General features: G+C 48.1%; 1 protein-coding gene across 4 annotated transcripts in view; it reads left to right on the forward strand.

Annotated features, from left to right (window-relative positions):
* Window positions 1-27,035, forward strand: part of SPAG9 (sperm associated antigen 9) — a 1,654,314-nt gene that overhangs the window by 1,377,068 nt on the left and 250,211 nt on the right. For all 4 annotated transcript variants that reach the window (XM_086930851.1, XM_086930853.1, XM_086930852.1 and 1 more), the window contains 2 exons: window positions 2,943-3,010; window positions 13,087-13,235. In XM_086930851.1, the coding sequence (XP_086786977.1) occupies window positions 2,943-3,010; window positions 13,087-13,235 (217 nt within the window). The remainder of the gene's footprint in view (window positions 1-2,942; window positions 3,011-13,086; window positions 13,236-27,035) is intronic.

The following is a 27,035-nucleotide window of genomic DNA, read 5'->3' on the forward strand; positions in this document are numbered from 1 at the left end:
AGTATAGCTGCTGGTAAAAACAATATTAGTGGCTTCTTTCGGTCATTTCTCCTCACCAAATATGATCATCCGTGACTCAATTTAGGCACAATTGTTTTTAATGGCAGGTTGTCACGGCACAACGAGTGCCCGGGTGCGTGACTGAGACCGGCGGCAAGTCTGGCGGTTATCCGACTCGCGTCCAGCTGTTTTAACCTAACTCCTGCATGATGCACTAGCACAATTTGCATACGGCATGTTTAGACACTCGGTTCAGTTCTCTCTTAGCTGATTACTTTTCCTTTACCCTCCCCAGATTGATTCCGCATCATTGCCTTTGATTGAGTCAGGCCAAGATGGTTTCACCGTTAACTTCTGGGATTAGTTCCTTTTTTGAAGTAATCCTCATGACAGATTGGAACACTGTGTGCTGCTCACACCCATGCAGTATGTGTGCAGCATTTTCACAATTTTGGAATGAATCCAATGCCTACTTCATTTAGGCTGATTGTTACCTTTATTATCCAGGTGACGCCTCACTCTTACCAACTCTACATTTACTGGAGAGCCACGGAGCCCTCGGTCTCAACAATTGACCTGTGAGAATTCCTTTTCCCTCCGCTGCTACACTCTTGGTAATGTTATTTAACTTTGCGCAAACTGCTGGAATTTGTGTTCCCCTTTTAGCTACATGTCAGGTACTCACACACCGTCCCTCGCTTCCTTTTTAGGTGTTCCTAGCCCCTTTCACTTCACACCAGTCCTGAGGAAGACCCCAGTAGTAAGGTTCTAGATACCTACGAAAATAGAGGTCGAAACGTCGACTTTACAGTATCTGCCAATACCGAATCGACAGTGATAAATAAACTGTGATTTCATATGTTATATGGCAAATATGTATATATTTTGTGGACTTTGACCATTTGGTATATGACCAATATATACCAAAACTGTATGTGATATGTTTGTCACCATCACAAAACTTTCTCTCCCATCACTTACTACCTAACAACTTTCTTTCACCTCTCCTTTTCCACCCCCTGGGCACCATACATTTCAATGTGATACCTTGTTAGGTTTTTCTAAAAACTGTTCATGAAAATGCATTCCCAATGTGATTAAATAACATTGGTTGAACATTATTGTTTCCTTTCCCACATTGTCTAATGATTTATGTGCTTTTTTCAAACAAAACAATTCCTATTTCGTTCCCCTCCATGTGAAAGCCAGTAATACACTGGGACCACTTTAATAGATACCGCCTCGTACCCAGGTCCCAGTGATTCCGGGTTTGCCCTTTTTCTGTAACCACAAAATACTGCCCTGGCATACATCAGTCACCCCTCTAGCTGGGTGCCCTATGACAGTGTTGAGGGTACAGATGCATGAGCCCTGTACCCCTACAGTACCCAGTGTGTGATTTAATGTAAAATGCACAACTGTGTGTATCTTAGAGATGACCCCTGACACTCGACTAACTCCCAGTGATCTAACTGAGTGGCTGTCTAGGCTGCCACCACCAGACATGTGACATCTGGACCCCTGGGTCGAGAGCTTGCTGCTCTCGGGGGCCTGAAACAGTGCACCTCCTGGGACGAGGTGCCAAGCCTCCTCCCCCAGGATTGGCAGGGTTCACGAAGGAGAAGCTTCAAAGGCATACTGCCTTTGTGAGCCTCTCCAGACCACTTGCTGTACTCAGCAACTGGTCCCCACTGGTTCTACCCCCCACTTTGGGCGGGAGACCCGGCGGGACAAACAAAGTGAGGAAGAGAGGTGTGCCCACCTCTGCCAACTCCACCCCTAAGGTGGGGGAGGCGAGGTGAAGCACAACCTCTAGTCCCCACCATCTTGCGGATGGGGGGACCCAGACAACCAGGGACAGACTCCTTCCCCCCTCCCACTTGAGAGTGGCAGAATAGGGGGTGTACCCACCCCAGGGAAGGGACCCATTGGTCCCTGGCCTTTACCTATCTGTAACGCCCCTAAATTTAGTATTTAGGGGCACCCTGAACCTTCCTTCCTCAGATCCAGCAACCACAAGAAAAGAAGGACGAGAAGCCGTGCAGAGCTAACAAGAGGACGACGCCCACTGACTTGACCCCAGCCCTACAGGCCTGTCTCCCCTTGACCCTGCTCCTGCAAAACCCCAGCGTGTCCAGCGGTCAACAACCTCAAAAACCCCTGATGACCTGCCTGTATTCACTTTCTAAGCTGTTTCTCCCGTGAACACCGGATGTGTTTAAACTGCAGCTTCTGGTGCCAGCCAGAAACCACGATTCCAGCACAGTCTGCACCCGCCAAGCCCGTCCCATGTTTGAGTGAACAAACACCACAAGGAGGTCCCCCTGACAATCCTGACCCGAGATCCAGCGACCCCTGACCTGCCTGAAGCCTCCAGACGATGCCTGCAGCCTCAAACCAGAGAACCCCCCCTACCGCGACCAGAGCGGGTAAGAAAATCCAACGATTCCTTAGCGCCCCACCCATCCTCCCCGTTCTGCGAACCGATATCTAGGGTTAAGGTCATCCCCTTTCAGGGCCCTGGTTTCAATGGCACCAGTGTTGGTTTTTGACATGGCTCTGCGTTTTTGGCGCGGAAAAGCTGTGTCTAAGAACTGACGTCAGCACGCGGAGGCCGCGTCTAAGTACTCCGACGACGTCATCACGGCGCCAATGACGAACGCTGAGCCACAGACGACGCCTACCGACTTGCAAGGGTACTGCTACGCAAACATTTTCTGATCCAGTCTGACGCCTGGGGATATTCTAAGGTAAGGAATCTAATACTAACTACTGTTTCTTACAGATATATTGTTACCGAAGGTAAGTAACTTGTTCTTTGAGTGCACATTTGGTATACGCTTTAAATACAGTGAACAGGACATCCTCTAAAGTCTACATAACTCCCAAAGTATTCTAATTTTTCTTTATAATTTCTTTTCCTTTTTTTTGTTGTTTTGCAGTCATGTGAAAGGAATAGTATTAGTTGCTCTAGCAGATGGAACATTAGCAATCTTTCATAGAGGAGTTGGTAAGTATTTTTACTTAAACCCTTTGAACATACTGTATGACTTTTTGACTATAGCATTGATATGCATTGCTGAGCCCTATCTTTTCCTTTGTATTAGCCACTCTTTTGCTTTTCAGTGTAGACTTACACTGCAAAAATGTTTTAATCTTTTATTCTGGCTGTTTCACAATCTTTCTCTTTTTAGTCTTTATCATTTTTCACAAGAGCTTCACTTGGTGTAAGATTTATAACAAAAACACTTGTAACAAAATATCAACAGTAGAATGTAAGGCAACCCAGAAAGGAATAAATAGTAAAAAGAATTCATAAGAGAGTTTTCTCAACAGTTAATCATCCAGTGAAATCTGCAAAGTGTGTTTTGGGAATGGGCGTTTGAGAACATTTACAACCCGCAGGCCCCCTCCCATTTCTGTGTGGGTGATGTAGACATACACCATGCCAGAGCCTTTGTGAGACATGGTGTCCTAATTGTTGGAGCTTGAATTGGGGGGAAAAAAGGGAAAAGGGATGGTGTATCAGGGATTTTGAAGCAGGAAGCAAATAACTAAGGAGTGGAAATGTGAAGGGTATAAGAAAGTGAGTGGAGACGATAATGCCAGCTACGTAAGCTATGGGCAAGTGTCAGACTTGTAGGTATCACTAAGCTGTAGAACTGAATGTTGCCACAGGAATGATGTGGACCACACCACACTCATCCCCTCCACAGTGCTGAACCTGACCAAGACTTTGAATTATACTGATTGTGAATGGGTGGTGGGGTGAGGGATAAGGAGAAGGCACACAAGAGATGTTATTGAGTTAAAGTCCCTCTGCTCATCTCTTCAAATAGAAGCTTTCTCTTGAGGCCATCCGTCTCTCATGAGTGACAGCTCTTTTATACTAAACAGAACTCAATCCTCCTAGGTTAATATCTGCTTTTTAATTTCTGTTGCATGCAGTTTATTTTCTTGTTCATTCATTTTTCCACAAATTGTGACAATCTACAGAAACTTAAAAAATATGCGGTAATCACTCTAGTAACTGGTGGATTACAGTAAACAGCCAACATATCAATGTCAATGTGCTTTTATCTTGCCAGAGCCCAAAAAATAGTTTTGCAACCGGTTCTGCTCCGATATCCTATTCACATTTGTTAAATTTTCACAGCTTAAGGCTCGGAACAGGAAAAGGTTTCCCTTCGGATTTGTAAATAATTGGGTTATGGCCAAAGAGACACGTTACAGCACAACCAACAGACGCACTACATTGCACAACCTAGTTATTTAAACCTTCAGAAACAAAGTTAGTAAATGCCCAGACTGAAGGACAACTCTTTTCTAAAGTTGGGGAATATAGCGGTAAACTTTGGCAATGCGCATTAATACATGATCCATCTTTAACACCATAAACTGAAAGTTTAGACCCTAAGACAAATTCGCCTATCATAGAGCTTCCAGGTAGATTTGCCTTTTCAGCTAGAGGAAATAGCTCTAGTCATCAAAAACTTCCCCAAAGGTAATGCAGCGGGCGGTAGAAGATGGATTTCCTTCAGAGTGGTACCAAATCTTTGTTGAGGAGCTTAAAGCCTTTTTAACACAGTCTAAGTCTCCACTGATGCCGAAAAGGCATTTGTTTTGGTTCGTTGGAGATTTTACTTTAAACACTTTTACAAGGTGAAGTCTCCCAGTCAGTTAATTAGGGCTACATCCTCTCTACATTAAGGTGCAGTGACTTCCATAATAATAAATGGAAGGGGTGGGGCCTACAAGATGGGCGATCAGATGTGAAATCCACTGGTATTCCATTGTTAGAGATCATATCCTGTTCCTCAGACTCAGGGACAATTAGGGTGGTTTCTGGTTTGAATATATGACGATACATCGCATGCTATTACATCACATGCAATTACAATGCGGTTGTTACAACTCAAGTGTTTCAACACGTTGCTATTACATCACATAACTTTACCACGCATATGCCTATAGTACACATGCGTGGGAAAATTCTCCAAAGAAAACTGACGTAGGTGCGCCGGGGTAGGGCTTAAGTGACCTCGCTGAAGTCATGTACGCGGACGACACCTGGGCAGAGTTGCTTGGTGTTGCCCCGTCCCCGGCGCGCAGGGATGCTGTGGCAAAAAGTTTCCGGATCCAGTCTCACGCCTGGGGATAATTCTACATGAAGGAATCTGCGTCTAGAATCGTCTGTACCAGATACATTGTTACCAAAGGTAAGTAACTCGTACGTTTCTGCCCTGTCTGCCTTCTTGTGACTTTTTGAACAACCCTCCTTATTTAAATCTCCCATTAATGTTAGCTTCTAAAAGGTCTTGTACACATGTTCCCACCTTCCCCTTTCAATATGCCTCAATCGGACCTTATTTTGGTTCTCACATTTCTGATGTGTGCTCCCTTCGAGCCTTCACGCAATTGTCCCCTCAGGCTGCTCACCATCAAAACAGACTTTCTTGTGGTGATTACATCATCCAGGAGGGTGAGTGAGCTGCAGGCTTTATCATCCAAGCCTCCCTTCCTATCAGTTTTTCCTGACAAACTGGTGGTTCACACTAGTGCATCTTTCTACCGCTTCGTAAGCAGTTGGAGTTTTAGTTCTGGACATCTGTCAGGCAGCAATGTGGGCGTCCCGGCACATGTTTATCAAACATTACTGCCTAGACAATCGGGTCTGCAGGGACAGGCATTTTTCCCCTTCAGTCCTGCAGGACTTCTTAGACCCACCTCCGGGGATGGTATTGCTTGTGCATCTATTTAAAGGTGAAGAATTTGCAACTAGATGTCTCTATTAGATGAAAAAGTTTCTTACCTTTGGTAACTCCTTATCTAGTAGAGACAATATCAAGCCGCAGATTCCTTACTAACTGACCCATCCTTCCCGTACTGTGGTCAGATTTATAGGGTCATGACTGATCTCTTTCAGGGCCCTAGTTTGAACACAACCGTGTCAGTGCACTTCATAACTGCACGCCTCTGGCATGGAAAGTTGTGAAAAGTAACGGATGTCAGTGAGCCAAGGTGGCACCAATATAGGTGATGTGGACATCACTTCCGGTGCGGACGAAAAATCTACTGGATCCAGTCTGACGCCTGTAGAAATTCAAAGGTATTATCGACGACTGGCTGTTGAAGGCTGACTGGCCCAGCTATTGTCTCCCACCTCCTGACTACAGCAAACCTCTTGTACTCGCTGGAGTTCACTATCAACATGCCAAAGTCACACCTGACTCCCTCTCAGATGTTCCCTTTCATTGGAGTTTCGGGATTATCCTTCCAAGCGGCGAGTCCAGGATATTCATGCTATGATACCGATGTTTCAGCCTCGAGCTTTGATTTCGGCGGGGTAGACCCCAAGGCTTTTGGGACTCATGACCTTCTGCATCTTGCTGGTAATTCATGCCCGATTGCATATGCAGGCTCTGCAGCGGGACCTGAAGTTTCAATGGGTACAGCATCAGGGGACGCTTTGTGACATGGTCCAGATCTCTGAGGGAACTGCAAAAGATCTGCAGAGGTGGCTCAAGAACTGCAATTGTGTCAGAGGCAAACCCCGCTCCCTTCCCCAACCAGATCTACAGTAGTGACAGATGCATCACTCCTGGGATGGGGTGGCCATCTGTGAGGGGGGGAGATCAGAGGACTCTAGTCTCCAGCGGAATCCGGACTCTACATAAACCTGCTGGAGCAGGGTATAAGCCAAAGACTGGAATGCACTATTGCCCCTGATGCTTATGGGGCACTGTTTGGCATTTTGGTATCCCCCAGGGAATGACGATAGAGCAGCACCAGAGGTTTTTTATTTTAACATTAGTGGCTAGATCATTCGTTTTAGCCAAATGGAAATGTCATTTGGTTCCCACAAGTTGCCCAGTGGATTTCAAAGATGCAAAAAATATGTATTTGCAAGGTTATGTATGCCAAGAGAGGGGGTTGATCACTCAAATAAATAAATAATGGTACAATTGGGGTATAGAATGGTAGTAAAAAAAAAAACTGCAGGAGCTCGATGCAATCCAACTGCCACTGAAAGCCTGCAACAAACAGGGCTGGGTCGTTGCCCCTTTGTCAAGAGGCCCCACGCCTCTGGACATGGCTGGAACAGTAGGGCATATCCCTGGTGGTTTAATACCTGGCAGGCTTTCAGCATGCCATTGCGGACAAACTCAATTGTCGATCACGAAGGGCTACTCCAACCAGAGGTGGCAAAAGACCTTTTTCAACAGTGGGGAGAGCCTTGGTTAGATCTGCTCGCCTTTGTCGAAAGCGCAATGTCAGCAGTTTTGCACGTTGGAATTTCCAAGGCAGGCCGTCACTCAGAGATGCTTTCATCTGGTGTGGAGCACAGGCTTCCTATATGACTTTACGCCCATACCACTCCTGCCCGGAGTTCCTCCAGTACCACTCCTGCCCAGAGTTCCTTCTATACCATTCCTGCCCAGAGTTCTGAAGAATATCCAGAAGAACCAACCCAAGACATCCTTGTTGCTCCAGATTGTGCTCGGAGAGACTGGTATCCCAAGCCTCTGAGCTTGGCCATTGATACTCCGATCAGACTGCTCCTTCCAGAGGATATTCTGTCATAGCAGTAGGGGATGGTTCTCCACCTGAACCTGTCCAGCCTTTGCCTTATTGCTTGGAGGTTGAGCAGTGCCATTTGACAGCCTTTGACCTTCCTCCTGAAGTCTGTAACTACATGTTGGCAGCCAGGCGTCCTTCCAGCAAGACAGTATATGCCTGGCATCGGAAAACATTTGTGGCATGGCGTGCAGAAAAAGATATTGATTCCCTTTCTTCCCCTCCTTTTTGAAGTTTTACTCTTCATTCTTTCCCTTACCCAACAGGGCTGTGCCCTGGACACTCTTAAGAGATATCTGTCTGCTCTTTCTGCTTTTTTTGCGGCTGCCTGGCCAGTCCCCTATTGTACATAGGTGTAGGAATGTGCTCCTTTTTGACATGGTCACCCCCACTTTTTATCTGGTATTTGATGCAATTTTGGTTGAAGTGCACTGGGTTCCTGCTAACCAAGTCCCCAGTGCCAGTGTTCTATCCCAAAAGCATGGTAATTGCTCAGTTGTTCACCAATTGGCAAGGCTTTTAGCACCCCTTTAAGTCCGTAGTAAATGGTATCCCTGGTTCCTAGGGCATGGGTAGTAAAGAGGGCCCCTAAGGGATGTAGCATGTAATGTATTGAGCATGTAAGGGACCCACCACCAAACATAGGCAGACTGCCATTGCAGGCTGTGTGAAATGGTGCATACAAATGTTAAAACACAAAATGGCACACACCCTGTGTTATGTGGCCACAAACCCTGCATGCCATATATGTAAGTCACCCTTACAACAGGCCTTACAGCACTAAGGCAGGGTGCTTTATATTACATGTGAGGACCTATCTGCATGAGCAGATACTCCCCATTGCTCCTATTTCGATTGCGAGATAGTACAAGTGAACAGGGAAGCCATCTTAAGTTAGGCACTGAGCACTGGTCATTACAAGTTCCCCAGCTACATGATGGCTTCTTTAAAACCTATGAGGTTTAGTTTCAAACACCTGGTCTAAATAAAATCATACTGATGCAAGTAGTGGATTCATTAGAACATGCACACTGAGGACACCTAGGACACCTTGGAGGTGCCCCCTGAAAACCTACCAGCCTCTTAGTTTGCTGGCTGACAGCTATCATCCAGTCTGCCACCACAGACATGTTTCTGACTCCCTGCAGGTGAGAGCCTGCGCTCTCTCAGGCCTGAAAGAATGCCTGCTCATGGAGGAAGGTGTTCAAGGGTTCTCCTGCAGGATAGCTAGTGAATCTGCATACCAAGGGCAGGGACTTCAAAGCCCCCGTCGCCTTTGATAGGTAACCCCGGCTTCCCCCAGACCTGGGAAATTCTACCTCCTGCCTTGAGGCCCATTTGGCCCCAGGACAGTTGGGAAATTAACTATTCAAGGAGGCGTGGTGCAGTACCGGGCCAGTCACACTGATGTGCTCAACGAAAGAAGGGTTTCTCCATTTTGATTTTGGTGCTCGGAATTCTGGGACTGGGTTATGCCCACTCCCCCGCAGGAAGAGGTCATATAGAGGGTGTAGTGACCACAAGGGTAAGTAGCCAATTGACTACTACTCTACACTCCCTTTAATGCCCCTACATTCAGTATTTAGGTGGCCCCCTGACACCAGGACCTCCGATTCGACTGACTGAAGAAAGAAGAGGACAAAGAGGAGCCAAAGAAGCAAGAACTGCTCGACTACTGATGGACTTTGACTCCTAACCCTGCTGGCCTGCCTGGTCCTATCCCGACAATCTCGACATTCCAACGTCTCCTTCAATTGTGCCCCCTCTGAGGGCCTCCCGCACTTTGCCAAACCATTAGCATCTCCCATGAAGCAGAGGAGCCACTTCACTCTTTCCTGCTGGCACCTACCAGAACATTTGGTTCACTCTTCTGTTGACCACCAGGTCCACCAATGCAGCAGGCACTCAGGAGGAGGTCTCCATAGTCCCTAAAGGTCAGATCCGATTCCCCACCAAGTGAAAAGGACTAAAGATTTGTTTGCAAATACCTGTATGCAGTATATGTTTCTTTCTCCATAGTTACGCATTGCTGCGTGAAAACGCATTTGAGTGAACATTTTTACTTACCTGCAAAAAACGATAAACTGAAAAGTACTCTATGTACCCAATTATGAAGGGCTTGATGTTAAAGTAAATATAAAAATTATTTTTATTTTTCTAAAATTGGTTTCCAGTTTCTTCTTGAGTGTGTGTCTCATTTATTGACTCCTGCTCGTCCACACTGCCACAAAAGGGAACATTTGGAATCATTAATTTAAGCCCTGTGAACCAATAAGGGTTTTCTGGACTTTATACATAGTGTACCTCATTTTCGTATACTGCAAAAAAGCCAGCTTCCTGCAATAAGTTTCTAAAAGGACTTCTTCCTCTGTTGACTGCTTCACCCTTTACCATGCCTCAGTGGGTCCTGAATCTGATATTGACTTTCTTGATATGTGCTCCATTTGAGCCTCACCATAATTGTCCCCTCAGGCTTCTGGCGATTAAAACATCCTTCCTTGTGGCTATTACATTTGCCGTTAGATTAATTGAGCTGCAGGCCTGGTCATCTATGCTGCCTTACTTATCGGCCTATCCTGACAGACTGATGCTTCGAACAAGGCAAAACCAAAGGGGATGATGGACGAAGTGTTGAACATTGCAAGCACTCACCCCCAGTCAACTGATCTGGGTTAAATCTATCATCATTCTTTAGCTCACTCCACCACCCCAGTTCAGAAATGGCCCTATGCAAATCAGTCTGACCCTGTGCCTCATGGGAACAGTCCAGCACGAACTGCCAAGCCATGTCTTCCCTGGACCGGAAACAAGCATCCTGGGACCGGTTTCTGGCTAATCAGCCGTCATCAGCCAGGCTAGATTGAATCCAGTAGCAAAGTGAGCAAGGGACCCACGTCTGGGCATGCCCTTCCAACTTAGGGCGAACCAAGCAAAACCAAAGGGGATGATGGACGGAGTGTTGAACATTGCAAGTATTCACCCCCAGTCAACTGATCTGGGTTTAATCCATCATCATTCTTTAGCTCACTCCACCACCCCATTTTAGACATGGCCATATGCAAATCAGTCTAACCCTTTGCCTCATTGGAACAATTCAGCCAGAACTGCCAAACCATGTCTTCTCTGGACCAGAAACAAGCATCCTGGGACCGTTTTTTGGCTAATCCGCTGTCATCAGCCAGGCTAGCTTGAATCCAGTGGCAAAGGGAGCAAGGAACCCACGCCTGGGCATACCCTGCCAACTTAGGACGAACAAAGCAAAACCATAGGGGATGATGGATGGAGTGTTGAACATTGCAAGCACTGACCCCCAGTCAACTAATCTGGTTTTAATCCAGCATCATTCTTTAGCTTACTCCACCACTGCAGTTCAAACATGGCCCTATACAAATCAGTCGGACCCTGTGCCTCATGGGAACACTCCATCCTGAACTGCCAAGCCAGGTCTTCCCTGGACCGTAAATAAGCATCCTGGGAGTGGTTTCTGGCTAATTAGCCGTCATCAGCCTGGCTAGCTTGAATCCAGTGGCCTTTGGTATCGTGGTGCTTCGAACAAGGGCCTAGTGTCTACTGAAAGTATTTACCACATTTCAATCAATCAATCAATCAATGACATTTATAAAGCGCACTACCTACCCGTAGGGTCTCGAGGCGCTTAGGGGGAGGAGGGTGCCGTTACTGCTCGAACAGCCAGGTCTTGAGCTTCTTCCTGAAGGAGAGGTGGTCTTGGGTCAGGCGCAGGTCGGCCGGGAGGGAGTTCCAGGTCTTGGCGGCCAGGTAGGAGAAGGACCTTCCTCCTGTTGTGGCTCTACGGATGCGTGGAACAGCGGCGAGGGCGTGGCTGGCAGATCGGAGGTGGCGTTTGGGAGCGTAGAAGTTGATTCGGTTGTTGAGGTAGCTCGGGCCTTGGTCGTGTAGGGCTTTGTGTGCGTGGGTGAGGAGCCGGAAGGTGATTCTTTTGTTGACGGGGAGCCAGTGCAGGTCTCTCAGGTGTCCGGAGATGTGGCTGTTCCGTGGGATGTCGAGGATGAGTCTGGCTGAGGCGTTCTGGATCCGCTGGAGTCTCTTCTGGAGCTTGGCGGTGGTTCCGGCGTAGAGTGCGTTGCCGTAGTCCAGTCGGCTGGTGACGAGGGCCTGGGTGACGGTCTTCCTGGTCTCCGTGGGGATCCACCAGAAGATCTTCCGAAGCATGCGCAGGTTGTTGAAGCACGACGAGGAGACGGCGTTGACTTGCCTGGTCATGGAGAGGGAGGAGTCCAGGATGAAGCCCATTTCACGCAGGCCAATCCATCACACTTCCTACCTTTTACGCTCCTCCACATCCCTCTAAAGAAGAGCGCTCCACCGTCTGGACCCAAAGAGCATCGCCGTTCTACCTTGGCAGCACACTAGAGTTCTAGATGGACGACCAACTCTTTTCTTGAGATATGTTGGGGCGAAGAAAGGCCGAGCTGCGCAGAAGCAGACCATCTCCAGATGGGACGTGCACTGCATTAAATTCTGCAATGCATTATCCAAGAAGCTACCTCCAGAAGGTTTGCAGCTCATTCCCCCAGAGCTAAAGCTGCGACCACTGCATTAGTTTGCGAAGTTCCGGTCCTGTACATCTGTCAGGCAACAACGTGACCTTCTTGTTCAAGTTCACAAAACATTACTACCTGACAGTCCAGTCCGTACGGATGGTCCCTTTAAATGTTGGATCCTGCCGCACTTCCTTGTTTGAAATTGATCCGTAGATCTACCACCGGGGATGGCAGTGCTTGGGTATCTTTTCAAAGGCAAGGCTTCTGTGGCTAGAAGTCTCTATCAGATAACCAAATTACTTGCCTTCGGTAACGCCTTATCTGGTAGAGACTTTGGGCCTGATTTAGATCTTGGCATATCTATCAACGTTGTGACAAAGTAACCCATCTGGCGAATATTAATCCCATTATATCCTTTGTGATTTATATTTCCCCAGATGGGATGATTGTCACCATTGTGACTAAGTAATCCGCTCGAAAAAATTTAAATCAGGCTCTATGTCTAGCCTCCAGATTCCTTGCTGATCCATCCATCTTCCCCCCTCTGCAAACGGATTTCTAGGGACAGGGCTGATCCCTTTCTGGGCTAATTTTTCACACCAGTGGTCCATGTTCTTCATGGCTCCTTGCTTCTGACGTGGAAAGTCGTGAAAAGAAACTGACTTCAGCTCACCTATGTTGCAGCTATATAAGTGCTGTTGACTTCACGCCTGGCATGGACGACGCTGCCGGCGTCACCTACCAGCGTGCAGGGGTACTACTTAAGAAAAATCTTCTGTATTCAGTCTGACACCAGGTAAATTCAAAGGAAAGGAGTCTACGGCTTGATATAGTCTCTGCCAGATAGGGCGTTACCGAAGGTAAGTAACTTTTTCATTATTACCAGTCCTACCTATAATTGCACTTTAACCTTCTAACAGAAACATTATTCAAAATGTTAATAAGCAGTATTACTTCATACTTCTTCAAAATATTATTTCTGCAGATGGACAGTGGGATTTGACAAACTATCACCTTTTAGACTTGGGGCGCCCTCATCATTCAATACGATGTATGGCAGTTGTGCATGATAAAGTCTGGTGTGGCTACAGGAACAAGATTTATATTGTGCAACCAAAGGCCATGAAAATAGAGGCAAGTTTGTTCAGATTTGTATGTAATGGGTGTCAAATCATCTGTTAGTCAAACTATAGAGGATGTTTAAAAGTATTATTTGTAATATGTCACTGCATTTTCTGATTCGTTGATTTGACCGATAACAAGCTGAATTAAGGAGTATTCCGTATCGAACGACATTACGCACTTTCAAATTAATATGAAATGTATAATCTGTCTTTACTTAGTGTGTATTATTCCACAGCTTTGCCATTGATTAAAGCGTTACAGTGCATGTTTTCTGTTGCCAACTTAAATGATATCCTATTCAAGTTAGACTTGTTTAAAGAAACATGTGGCATGCAAATAATAGTAGATGTCAATGACTATTATTTAGGGCCAGTTGTATATGGCACTGGTCACAATTTTCAATCAGTATTTTTGCTGATAGTGTGCTATTATGCAAATCGATCTATGTACTAATAGGTCGGTTTGCAGTGGTCCATTCTTAATGTTTTGTTGTAAGGATCCTGTCTTCTAGCAGAGAGACCCCTATTTCATTGAAGGCATGTGATTAAGTGTTGTTAAGTGATTAATTGTTATGACATTGGCATTTGTTTTTATCCTGTAAATGTACAATGAATATCTCTGATAAGCAAGCCCAATAAAAAACACATTGTGATCATTTACATACTATTAAGCTTAGAAATGTTTCCATAAATGGCATCAATTTTATGATGGTCTACCTCCATAATTCTATTATTTTAATCATTGCTTTTGGGTTTCTTTCCTTTAGTTTTAGGTTCTGAACACACATACAGGATAGTTTCCATTTTAGTTATAATTTCCATTTTAGTCAGCCTGTCCAGTTTATTTACCTTTGGCCCCGAATCTATCCTAGACAATAGAGGCTTCCATTTTTTTCAAATTGTGCAGTCATCAGCATGCCTGACTTTAACACAGATGTCATCTGTGCCTATCTTTCCAAGAACTGTGAAAGTGTCAACTCATTCAGATATAGAGATCAACAAACCTCAGTCTGGGACAGGAGCCTTTTTCAAAGCCATAAAATGTCCATAGCCAAAATAGTTTTGTCTGAATTGACATCCTCTCATTTTATATGTCCATAAGGAAACGTCCTTGATGCACATAATCTATATCAGACCTTCCTCAAGTTATGTCAGAAAGTCCAATCTCTGATAAGACTCAGTATATAAGGACTTTCACTTGACCACTTAGTTAGGAGAGAACACTTTACTCAGGCCGCAAACGCAGATCCAGATGTGCATGGCTCCAGATTCCATCACGACCAAAAGAGTCTTAAGTAAGACTCCCCGAAGCTCTGCAGAGCATTTCATTCTACCTTCCCGAGCTGGTGTCAGGACTATGTTCTCCTATAGACCCAATCTCCAAGCTCTTGTTCTTGTGCTCGAAATAGCTGATAAGCTATTTCAAACAGACACCAAATGCTTTTGTCCCGGTGTGGGCTCGCCCTCTAAAACTCAGGACTGGTTATTTATTCATCTGCTAGAACTAGTATAGCAGTTAGAGATAGCACAGTGAGGGTGTAAGTGCTATAAATTGTGATTTTGAGATTTTTCCCTTTTTTCACTGATATTGAAAAGCTTAGCTGCTTTTATTATTGTAGGACAGTGCGACTTTTGACATAGTTACCCTCAACATTTTGCCTGTAATCTGATGCTACTTGACCGAGAGTGTGCTGAGTTCCTGCTAACCAGGTCAACAACACCAGTGTTCTTTCCCTAAATGGTGCAATTGTTCCACAATTAGCACCCCCTTAAGAACCTTTTAAGTCCCTAGTAAGTGGTGCCCCTGGTACCTAGGACCTCAGAACAAAAGAGGGTTCCCAAGGGCTGCAGCACAAATTGTGCCACCCTAAGGAACCTCTCACCAAGATCATGCAAACTGCCATTGCAGCCTACATGGTTGGTGCAGAGAAAACCGAAGAATCATCATGGCACACACCTCTGTGCACCATGCCAGCAAAGCTTTGCACGTGGTATAGGTAAGTCACCCCTACGGCATGCCTTCCAGCCCGAAAGCAGGGTGCACTATAGCCTTGTTTGGACATATCCACCGCAGTGGGTGTGTTCCCATGATACCCAAGTTCATCCTTCGATATTATGAGTGCGCAGGAAAGCCAAAACGAGTACATGGGCTGAACAACCGTCAATATGTTTCCCCAGCTACATGATGGCTTCACTGTTCCCCAAGGTATTTGGTAGTAAACACCTCATCTTAATAAACCCACACTGAGGCCAGTGCTGGATTTATTAATGAATGCACCCAGAAGACACCTTAGAGGTGTCCCCTCAAAACCTACAGACTACTAGTTTGCTAGTATGTTGACTGACTTTTCTCAACCAGTCAGCCACCATGGACAAGTGTCTGTTTTTCTGAGGGGGGAACCTTCGCTCTTGGAGGTCAGGAACAAAACTTGCTCTGGGTGGAGTTGTTCGCACCTTCTCCAAGCAAGATGTGGATTCCAGAGCTGGAGGCTTTAAAGGCACTGCAGCCTTTTGTTATGCGACCCCATGCCTCTTCAGATAATGGAGGTTCCCACCCCACTGTCCTGACCCCACTTTTATGCAGCAAGACAGGCGGGAAAATTAGTAAGATTAGGAAGTGTTCCCACATACAGTCATCACCACCCCTAAGGCGGGCCTGGCGATGTGGACCCTACTTATCTAAGATCAGGGTTAGGCACACTTCCCACAGGAAGTGGTCATATAGAGGGTGTAGACACCCTGAAGGTAGGTACTCTATTGTCTACTACCTGTGACTCCCCGAAAATGCCTTTTACTTGAGTATTTAGGTGGCAACCCTGAACCCAAGAACTCAAATTTGATGAATCAACAGAAGGACGATGAAGAGGTACTGCCTGGTGAGAACTGCAGCCTTAACTTTGGACTTTGGTGCAAAACCCTGCAGAGTGACTTGTCCTGAGAGCCGGAGAACTAACAAAGCCTTGGGTAGCCTGCCAGCACTTCAAAAACCACAGACAGTCTCCCATGGAGTAGAGCAGCTACTCCCCTCCAGTCCCCAGGCACCGACAAGCAGAGTGTGGTCCACTGCCTTGCACCTCCATGGCCTTATTGACTCTGCAGACAACCAGGAGAAGGTACTCGTGCTCCGGAAGGTCACGTCCGTCTCTTCACTCTGTGAAGACACCAGAACCAACCGAAGCAGTGTAGCACCAACCCCGCGGGGTACCGTACCCCTGCACCAAACATCAACAGTGAGACTCCAGTCATTTTGGAGCTCTCGGTTTGTCTGCAAGTCCCCCTGTGAAGCCTATTTTTCTGTGGCCCTCCTTCACCGTAGCATGGCAGCTACCAGCCTAGCTAGCACCCTGCTCCTGGTAGAACCCGGGTGGTTCCAGAAGACCTGCAGGTAGCACTTTGGGCCTTGGCCGAATACAACTCCGAACAATGAAGTTGAACCTGTGAAACCCACTGTACCTACCATTATGCATCTTTGAAATTGTCCTCCCATAGGACTGAATTGTGCATAGAAATGCACAGGTTTGAACGTTTTACTTACCTCTGACTATTTCTATTGAACACTGTACTTAACTTTGAAAGAAGTTCTTTAGTTTAAAACATATATAAAAAGAAGTGTTATTTTTTTATTTTGGTGCAGATTTATTAATTGAGTGTGTGTCTTATTTATTGCCTCTGTGAGTACAACAAATGTTTATCACTACCCTCTGATAAGCCTAACTGCTCGCCCACACTACCACAAAAGAGAGCATTAGTATTGTATACTGTTTGCCTCTGTAAACCAATTGGGGACCCACTGGACTTTCTGCATAGTATATTTCATTTTAGTGTGCTATATCGAGAGCCAGCTTCCTACGCCCTCTGTGCGGTCTTAAAGGATCAGATCTCTGGCCCTGGTGAGGATTTTTTTCTGCCTCAGCTGCTGTGAAATCACATGCCTGTCAGACACCAGTCATGTTTTTTTTTTTAAACATGAATTTGTCTGCAATACATTACAGTAAGCATGTAACAAAGCAGTTCAAAAAGTCACCGAGTATCCAGAAAACATATTTAGCACTGTGAGAGGACTGATAGAATTGTCCTGCGAGCTGGAGAACTACCAAAGCCTTGAGGAGCCTGCCAGCACTTCAAAACCCACCGACATTCTCCCTTGGAGTAGAGGAGCTACTTCTCTACAGTCCGCAAGCACCGTCAAGCAGAGTGCGGTCCACTGCCTTGCACCTCCATGGCCTTATTGACTCCACAGACAACTAGGAGAAGGTACTTGTGCTCTGGAAGGTCACGTCTGTCTCCTCACTGAGTGTGAAGACACCAGAACCAACCGGAGCAGTGCAGCATCTTTTATTTTTTTTATTTTAAAAGTTTTATATAGCGCTGGCTAGACCCAGAGGTATCAGAGCGCTTTACACGATCAGGATAGCATAAGGCAAACATGGTATAAAAAGCATAATAACAAAGTAAAAAAACAACACGATTACAAATCAAGAAGGAATGAAACAGGAGCAGGAGCAATACAATACAGGTAATATAGGTAGAGTGGAGTACAGGAAGAGGGACATATATTACTGAGACAAATATGGTATGGTGTAAAGAGATCAAGAGTCAGGCACAGGTTAGGATCTCCATTAGTAGTAAAGGAGTTGAGTTTTGAGGTCTTTTTTGAAGCAGGCGTAGGAGGGATTACAGCTCAGGTTTTTAGGGAGGGTATTCCAGATAGTAGGGGCATTGCCAGAGAAGGAGCAAGATTGTGTGGTTTTCTTTTTATGCAGAGGTGGGATTAGGAGGAGGGCGTTGCTGCTTCTCAGAGGACGAGTGGTACCAGCGATGAGGAGTTTCTTGGATAGGCACTGCGGAGTGTTTTGGTCGAGGGCTTTATGAGTAATGCAGGCCGTTTTGTAAGCTGATCTCCCTTCGATAGGAAGCCATTTAAGAGATTTGAGAGCTGGGGAGATATGATCGAAGCGTTTACAGTCAGTGATGAGCCTGGCTGCAAGGTTGAGCACAGCTTTAATTGGAGCACGGTGGACCTTGGGGATTCCGTTGAGGATGGCGTTACCATAGTCAATACGTGAAAGAACCAGTGATTGAACTGCAAGTTTAAAATCATCGATGGGTAAGAATGGTTTTATTTTCTTGAGGTGACGGAGAGTGAAGAGGGCTCCTTTGGCAGAGTTTTTGATGTGAACGTTAAGGGTGAGGGTGTTGTCGATGGTAATGCCAAGATATGTGACAGAGTTGGACAGTGTGAGTGAGCAGTTCAGTGCGTTAAGGTCTGAAATCGAAGATTGAATGGGGAGACTGTTCTTTTTAGGGGAGAAGAGGATGATTTCAGTTTTATTAGGTTTAGTATGAGATGATTTGACAGGAACCAGGATTGAATCTTGTTGAGGGAATTGTTCAGGTGTAAGATGTCAGCATGAGTTTTAATCTTGTAATAGATTTAGGTGTCATCGGCGTATAAGTGGTGGTTGATGCCTACTTGTTTAAGAATGAGAGTGAGGGGTTCCATAAAGAGTTTAAAGAGGGAAGGAGAGAGAATAGATCCTTGGGGGACTCCAAGGGAGACAGGAGAGGGGTTAGAGAGACAAGTTTAAATTTTGATTTGCTGATTTTGGTGTTGCAGGTATGAGGTGAACCATTTGAGGGCGGTGCCATTAAGGCCAAAACGGGTCCTAAGAACATTAAGTGAGGCTGAATGGTTGACTGTATCGAACACTGCGCAGAGATTAACGAGGATGAGAAGGCAGGTCTAGCCTATATCAAGTGTTTGATGGATGTCATCAATGACATTGAGCATTGCCGTTTCGGTGCTGCAGCCTTTCCTGAAGCCAGACTAAAGGGGGTCGAGTAGGTTGAAGTTTTCGATGTGTTTGTCAAGTTGTGGTAGGACACATTTTTCAAGGACCTTTGAGTGAAGGGGGAGGTTGGTGATAGGGTGGAGATTGTTTAGGTCATTTGGGTCAGCATTAGGATTTTTAATTATGGGCGAGATTTATCCAACTTGAAGGGAGGTGGGGGCACAGCCAGTGGAAAGAAAGGTGTTGATAATTTTGGTCCAGATTGGGGCGATGATGTGTTTAAGGGTGGGGACAAGATTGGAGGGTACAGGGTCTTTTTTGTGGGAAGACGGTTTAAGATTGCCAATTATTATGAGGACTTCTAGCTCTGTGACGGGGAGGAATTTGAGCAAGGATGCATTGTTCTTTAGTTGTGAGTTAGGGGAGTTGGTAGCCGGTGAAGAGGTAGGAGGGAGGCCAGTGGAGTGGTTGGGGGGTGTAGAGAAGTGGGTGGGTGAGAAGGGTCGTAAGGGAGCGGGATGGAGGGTGGTTGTGTGGAAAGGAAGGATTGATCAATTTTGGCAATTTTTTCCGAGAAGAAATGGGCAATTTTGTTGCATCTGGCTGAGGAGGCTGTCATATTAGGAGGTGCTAGGGAAGTTTGGTTTCCAATTATATAGAAGAGTTCCCTGGGTCTGTTTTTGGTACGATCAAGTTGAGTGCAGAAGAAGGATGCCTTTTGCTTGAAGATGTGTTTTTTGTATGTGGATCTAGCACGTCTAGTTGAGCCAGATGAGAGGGAGAGGGCTGGTGTCTTCAGGTTCTTTCCGCTAGTCTGAGTGCCCGTCTTTCAATATTTAATTCAGTATTAAACCAAGAATTTGAGGGGGTGTTTCTTTGGTTTTTGAGTTTAGGCGGGGCCAGTTCGTCAAGAATACCAGTGACAGTATTATTGAAGAGTTCAGTGAGCTCATTTGCATTTTGTGAGTCAGGAATGCAAAGGTGTTGAGCTTGGAGTTGAGATTGGGTTCCAGCTCCGGGTCGCCCCTGGTCGACCTTACGACCCCACCGGCGTCGGCCCCTAGGGTGTCATCCCCGGCGTCGTCCCCGCACGACGCCGTCCCTGGTCTACCCCTCGGTCCGGATCCGGCGTTGGAGCGGGGTCGATCAACGCCACATTCGGTGCCGGCCGAAGCAGAGTACTTCGAGGATCTGGGTCCATCCTTAACACCTGCATTTCAGGACATGGACGACGAGGGGGGCTGGGGGGGTCTGAGGACCCCCAGGCACGTGAGTGCCAGTCATTTCAGGACTGGACACAGGAACTAGGGGAAGCCAGTGGCCTGGATACCTCCCCAGACACTGGTTTTGTCTCCCCTCCTACCGTGAGTACGGAGGAGGGGGCTGCTTATAGTGTGGTGCTGATGAGGGCAGTCTAGGCCTTGGCTCTTGAGCTCCCCTTGGCAACGGTGAGGTCTAACATCCTCACTGAGTTCCTTAAACCGCAGACAAGCTCACCAGAGCCTCTACTGCCGTTTAATGAGGCTCTCATGGACGTCCTGTTGGCCACTTGGTCCAGGCCCACTACAGGTCCCCCTGTAGATAGGAACGCCGCTAGGCGCCACCCCCCATCTCTGGGAGACCCTAGTTTCTTGTCCACCCACCCTACCCCACTCTCGAGAGCCTGGTTATCTAGGCCTCTACTTCCCAATCCGCATTCCCGACGGCACCACCAGATCGGGAATCCAAGAGGTATGAACAGTTCAGAAAGAAGATGTTCTCCTTCCTTAGTTTGGGGTTGCAGTCGGTCAACACTGCATGCCTCTTGGGCCGTTACACCCACACTTTGTGGGATACGGTTGTGGCCGTGCTGCCTGAGTGCCCGGAGGGAGCCCAGGCGAAGCTCGTCAAGCAATCGCGGAGGCAAAAGACGCAGCGCGGTACTCTATACGATGTGGACTGGATACCACTGACTCGCTAGGAAGAGCGATTTCCACGTCTGTGGCGGTTCGCCGCCACGCCTGGCTGAGGTCCGCCAACTTTTCGGCCGATGTCCAAAGCACCCTTATGGACATGCCGTTTGATGGCAGCCACCTCTTTGGTGGCAAGGCAGATCATGCGATGGAACGCTTCAAGGACTCCAGAGCTACGGCCAAGTCCTTGGGCCTGTCGGCCCCGCGTCCGCAAACGTCTGCCCAGCGCTCCTTTCGTGGCCACGGAAGGGGTGCTTCCACACGTCCTGCCAGCCACGGGCCGCAGACTAACATTCAGCGCGGTGGCGGACGTGGTTACTGTTGCGGCGGTAAAAGGGGACAACGGCGCGGCCAGTCCACATCCACCCCGCAGCCTTCCTTGTCCGAGCTTTCAGGCCCATTTAACGCCAGTGGGGGGCAGGGTTGGCCATCACCTCCTCCACTGGCGCACCATCACATCAGACAGGTGGGTGCTGCAAATCATCTGAAGGGGCTACTCCCTCCCCTTCGAGGTGACCCCTCCAGCCATGCCACCACAGTACCACCGCGTGTCGGAGGATCACTTGCAACTTCTGCAAGAGGAAGTTTCGGCCCTCTTGGCCAAGGGGGCCATTGAGCGCGTTCCTGGGCCAGAAGTAGGACGTCGTTGTTACTCCCACTACTTTCTGGTTCCCAAGAAGGGCAAAGGGGCCCGACCCCTATCTTGGGCCTAAGGAACGTCAGCGGCTTCCTCCGGAAGGAGAAGTTCAAGATGCTGACTTTGGCTCAGGTCTTAGCTTCCCTGGACCCGGGAGACTGGTAGCGTTGGACTTGCAGGACGCATATTTTGAAATCCCCGTCCTGCCTACCCACCGGCTCTACCTGCGGTTCACGGTAGGCCACGAGCACTTTCAGTTTACCGTGCTCCCCTTCGGCCTTCCAGACCTCTCCGACCTCTACCTGCATCTGCAGCACAGCTGAGATCCGTGGGTGCGACGAGACACGTGGGACTGGCCATCTTGAAGAAACTGCACTTCGCTTCCAGCACGACTTCAGAGGCAACTCCGAGAAAGTGCTTTGGGGATTGAGAAGCCCCAGCCCCGAGCAGCTCCTGAACAGAAGACCAGCCCTCCAGCATCCACGAGATCTGCGTGGGACCCATTTGCTTGATTGCTGCTCGATGTGTTGTCTGGTCACTTGCCGGCTGGCTAGTGGCCTCCTAGACGACGATCCACGACATCTACACCGCTGGTCTGGTTGCTCCAGACTGGCCCTTGCTTCCCTGCAAAGGAGAAGCACCCCGTACCCTCCTGGTCCGCACCAGACGCCTTTTCCACTCACCGCGTGGGTTGCCTTTGCCGAGGCCTGTTGACACAGAATCCGGAACCATCACCGATGACAGCGAGAGCCTGCGTGAGCCAGCTCGTGCCTCCATCCTGGTCGTCGAAGACACTTCCTGGTCCACGTGGCTGCAGAGTCAAGCGTCCACTCTTCACCTGATCGCGACAACAGCATCTGGTTCCTTCCTGGTTCCACTCCAGTCACTGGCCCACTGCTTTCAGGTCTTCATCTTCCTTGATCCACCCTTGGATCACTCCGGACATCTTCCTCCTGGTCGCCTGCAGCATCTTTTCTTCCAGGCTCCATAGACTTCAACTGGGAAACCCGACACACTTTGGCACCTATGCACCCGCAGCACGTGGGTGAGGTAACTAGAGCATTTCGGTGCTCAAGGGTAGATTGACTCTCCTAGTGTCCAGATATCCAGTCGTTTTAGTCCTAACTAGTCGGAACTGTCTATTACTTCCATTTTCGTAATTTTTACTGTCCATTGACTTTGTTACGCATCTCGCGTGTGAGTTCACACTCTGCACACGCGTACCGTGGTACTCCTATTACTTACCTAAGGTTAGGGTAGTGTAGTCCCAGCGATCCTACAGCCTCTGGACAGCTCCATTCCTTGTGTCAACTTTCTCAACCCACTTACTTAGTATATGGTTTGACGTGCCCCTAAGGCACCATTGTAATTTGTGCAACTTAAACGTATTTTTCCTAAGAGTATTGTCATGTGCTTAGCCCTCTGATCTCATGAAGAGTTCAAAGGTGTTTGTTATTAATAAATATCTTGTTTATTTTCATAACAACCTGTGTGGTGTCCTTTCACTTGGTATTCAAGGGGTTATATGTGGTAAAACAGCTGGCTTCACATGCCAAAAGAGTTTAACCTAAGACTGCTTTGTCCATGCTACCATTAGGATAGCTGGTCTATAAGTTTGACTTACAACCGATCACCATAAGGGTTGTTTGGACTGATACAAGGTGATCACTAGAACTAGTGAGCATCATATATCAGGCCAACTTTTCACAGGGTACAACTAATGGTGGGCAGGGAGGAGAAATGTCACACTAGTCTAAACATTCTCAATAACTTTTACATATTGTCACCGGCTGGATGTGTGGACTAATTGGAAACGTAAAGTAAAGCCATCCTCCCTCTTCGGCTCTCCCCAGGTGTGAAATCCCAGTACAACAGCTAGATCCCCTGGTTCATATTCTTGGCCAGTACAGAGCGATGGCCATATCACCAATCTATCTGGCTACCATTTACAGTATTCTATCCCGAAAAATTGGTTCTATGTACAGACTTCTTTTCTGCCAAAGGTGGCACCTGCTTTCCATATGGGACAGCCTGTCATTCTTCAATTGTTTTTTTTTTTACCCCTCCTGGCCCTTCCAATGAGGAGGAGCGGTTGCACAGGTTGCGCTCTGTATGAACTACCCTCTGTCATATTGAAAGTTGGAGATCAGATACGGTTTATAACCAGCAGGTTGTCGGTTTTTCTGGTGTCAAAAATGGAAAAGTAGTGAATAAGTCTACCACCAAGGGTCACTCTTTGGACTAAGATCTCTTATACCTTGCTAAGAAAGAATCTTCTGTTCAAGTGAGCTCCACGAGGCCATGGCAGTTCTTCTCCCCTATCCAGAGGTGGTCTGGCGGCTGATATCTGCTGAGCAGCTACTTAATCTTCGTTACAAACATTTGCCAACTCCTCCTGCATAGCAGCTCAGGTCTGGAATAATGACTACTTCTATAGAGGTGTGCAGCTTTATTCTTTTGCTTCGATTGCTCAGTCCTTCCTACTGGTTGGTAGTGCTTTGTTGTGGCAGCCCTCAATATGGTGATCACATGCTGCATCAATGATGTAATTGCACAATGTTAGGCTGCTCCAAATTGCAATGACCTGATAGGTGACTGCTACTTTTCACTGTGTGGAAAAACAAAAAATCAGCACAAACAGCAGAGTCCGCCAGTGACATCAGCAGGAATTTAGGATGTTAACGTAGAAATCACCTAAGTGAGAAGGGTGTCAGATCCCTCATTTCACTCACTAATCCTTCTGTTTATTCCTTTCAATGTGCCTTACAGAGATTTTTCTCTAAGATGAATGTCATATATTCCTCAAGAGTACATGGTGTGTGTGCAATGAAATCTTGTACTTCTCTACCTTGGTAATTTTTTTCTAGAGTAATCGTTGCGCTTGCTGCCTTCTGTGGAATAGGGAAGCCTGCTTTGGAACAGTACCTGTTCTACGAGGACAAATGCTTGCACTGGTATTCCCCAATGTGTGTGTGTCTTTTGATGGGAAAAGCTTGCACTGCTGCTTCCCTACCAGTACTTGCCCTTTGAAGGAAGAAAGCTTCAAGAGTTTCTGCCCAAAGTGTACCTTCTCTATGAAGATTGGTTATTTCACCAAAGTTTCCTCATCTTATGAAAAAAGAAAGGATATAGTGAATGCAATTGAGTCTCCTATTTTTAATCGTACGACAGGGAGGCACCTGTAAAACCGTTATCTGAAAGAAACATGTTAGTGTTAGATTCCTTATCTTAGAATATCCCCAGGCGTCAGACTGGATCCGGAAAGTTTTCGTCAGCAGTACCCCTGCGCGTCGGTAGGCGTTGTCTGTGGCTCCATGTCCGTCGTCAGCGTCGTGATTGCCGGGATGACGTCGTCGGAGTACTTAGACACCGCCCTCGCGCGCTGACGTCCGTTCTTCTTTTTTCCGCACCAGCAAGCGCAGATTGGGGAAGAGCAGTCCTCTAGTCATTTTTCCATTAACTTTTTTGATCTCTTTTGATCACTTTTCGTGTCGATGATCGACTCGCGGTGCCGATAGGGATGCCTGGGTTTAAACCTTCCGAGGCCTGTCACCGCCTGATGTCGGTGACCGACCCCCACCGCCTGTGCCTTTACTGCCTCGGGCCGACCATGATGACAAGTCGTGCCCCGGCTGCCTCGTTCGCTGACGTCAGTTCTTCCTTTTTCCGCGCCAGCAAGCGCAGATCCGGGAAGAGCGTACCCTTAGTAATTTTTTGACTAACTTTTTGGACATTTTTGTCTAACTTTTCTGAGTCGACATCGACTCCTGGTGCCGGTAGGGATGCCTAGGTTCCAGCCGTGTGACGCCGGTCACCTACTGATGTCGGTTACCGACCCCCACCGCTGGTGTCTCTACTATTTGGGGTCCGACCATGATGATAAGTCGTGCCCCGACTGTCGTGGCTTGATGTCGAAGGCTAGGCGGGAGCGTCCCTGTAAGCTCCTCGAGCTCCGGCAGTCGGCTCCGCGCCGATCGAGGTTCCGGTCAAGGAGGAAGTCGAGGAACCGGTCGCGGAGCCGGAGTCATCGCCGCTCGTTGAGTCACCACCACTTATCGGACTCCAAGTCCTCTGGTAAGTTGAGGCATTCGAAAAAGAAGTCGAAGAGGCGTCATCGCTATTCCAACTCCCCCCTACGCTCGCGCGATGGGGGTTCAGGCGACACCGCCCATGCGGTTCGGCCGGAGCCGCAGGCGCCACGTCCAGCTCCATACCCGTCGGTCCCTGGGCTGCACGCGACGCCGGAGGAGATGAGTGCTTCCCTCACGGCCATGAGGTCGCACTTCCTCCGTCGGAACCTGTTGAGGCGCCGTCGGGCCCCGCGGGTCCGACTGGGAGCCCTAGCGGGCCGGCAGCTCCGGCCGGCGCTGTCGGGTGCTTTGGCCCCAGCGCCGTCGTCGACTCCGGTCCCGATACCACAGGGCCCCGCATGATCCAGACCTGGATCTGGGTGGTCGCCAGTCGGCCTCACGACTCCTCCGCTGGCGCCGACCCCGAGTGTGTCGCTCCCGGCGCCGTCCTTAGATGACGTCGAACCCAGTTTCAGTCCGGGTCTGGCTTCAGACCGCCGCCGCTCGTCGCCGTCTCCGGCGTCGATGGGTGAGGCCTTCTCCTACGAGCCTGCTCCATCATTTTTGCCTGTTTATCCGGAGATGGATGACGAAGAGGAATGGGAGGGGTCTTGGGACCCTCTGGCACAGCAGTGCCAGTTGAGCCAGGACTGGGCAGAAGATCTGGGGGAGGCCAGTGGTCTGGACACTTCTCCCGACACTGGATTCGTTTCTCCTCCCTCCGTGGCTTCCGAGGAGGGATCTGCTTACACCGTGGTGTTGAACAGGGCGGCCAAGGCCTTGGCTCTTGAGCTGCCTGTCGCGGCCGTGAGGACTAACCTTCTCACTGAGGTGCTCAAACCGCAGACAAGCTCCTCGGAGCCTCTACTGCCGTTTAACGAAGCCCTCATCGACGTACTGATGGGCACCTGGTCCAAGCCCTCCACAGGCCCAACTGTGGATCGGAACATGGCCCGAATCCACCACCCGGCTCCGGGCGACCCCTGCTATCTGTCCGTTCACCCCTCCCCCGAGAGCCTGGTGATCCAGGCCTCTACGTCCCAGACCGCATTCCCAATCGCTCCCCCGGATCAGGAATCCAAAAGGTATGATCAGTTTGGGAAGAAACTGTTCTCCTCCCTGAGTTTGGGGCTGCAGTCTGTCAACACTGCCTGAGTTTTGGGCTGTTACACCCACTCTCTGTGGGATACGGTTGCGGAGGTGCTACCACAGTTCCCGGAGGAGGCCCAGACACGACTTGCCCAAGCCCTGGCGGAAGGGCCGGATGCAGCACGCTACTCGATCCGGTTTGGACTTGACACCACAGACTCGCTGGGTAGAGTGATTGCAACAACAGTGGCGGTTCGCCACCTCGCCTGG

The sequence above is a fragment of the Lissotriton vulgaris genome, chromosome 7 (assembly GCF_964263255.1).
Source record: "Lissotriton vulgaris chromosome 7, aLisVul1.2, whole genome shotgun sequence".
NCBI classification, from domain to species: domain Eukaryota; kingdom Metazoa; phylum Chordata; class Amphibia; order Caudata; family Salamandridae; genus Lissotriton; species Lissotriton vulgaris.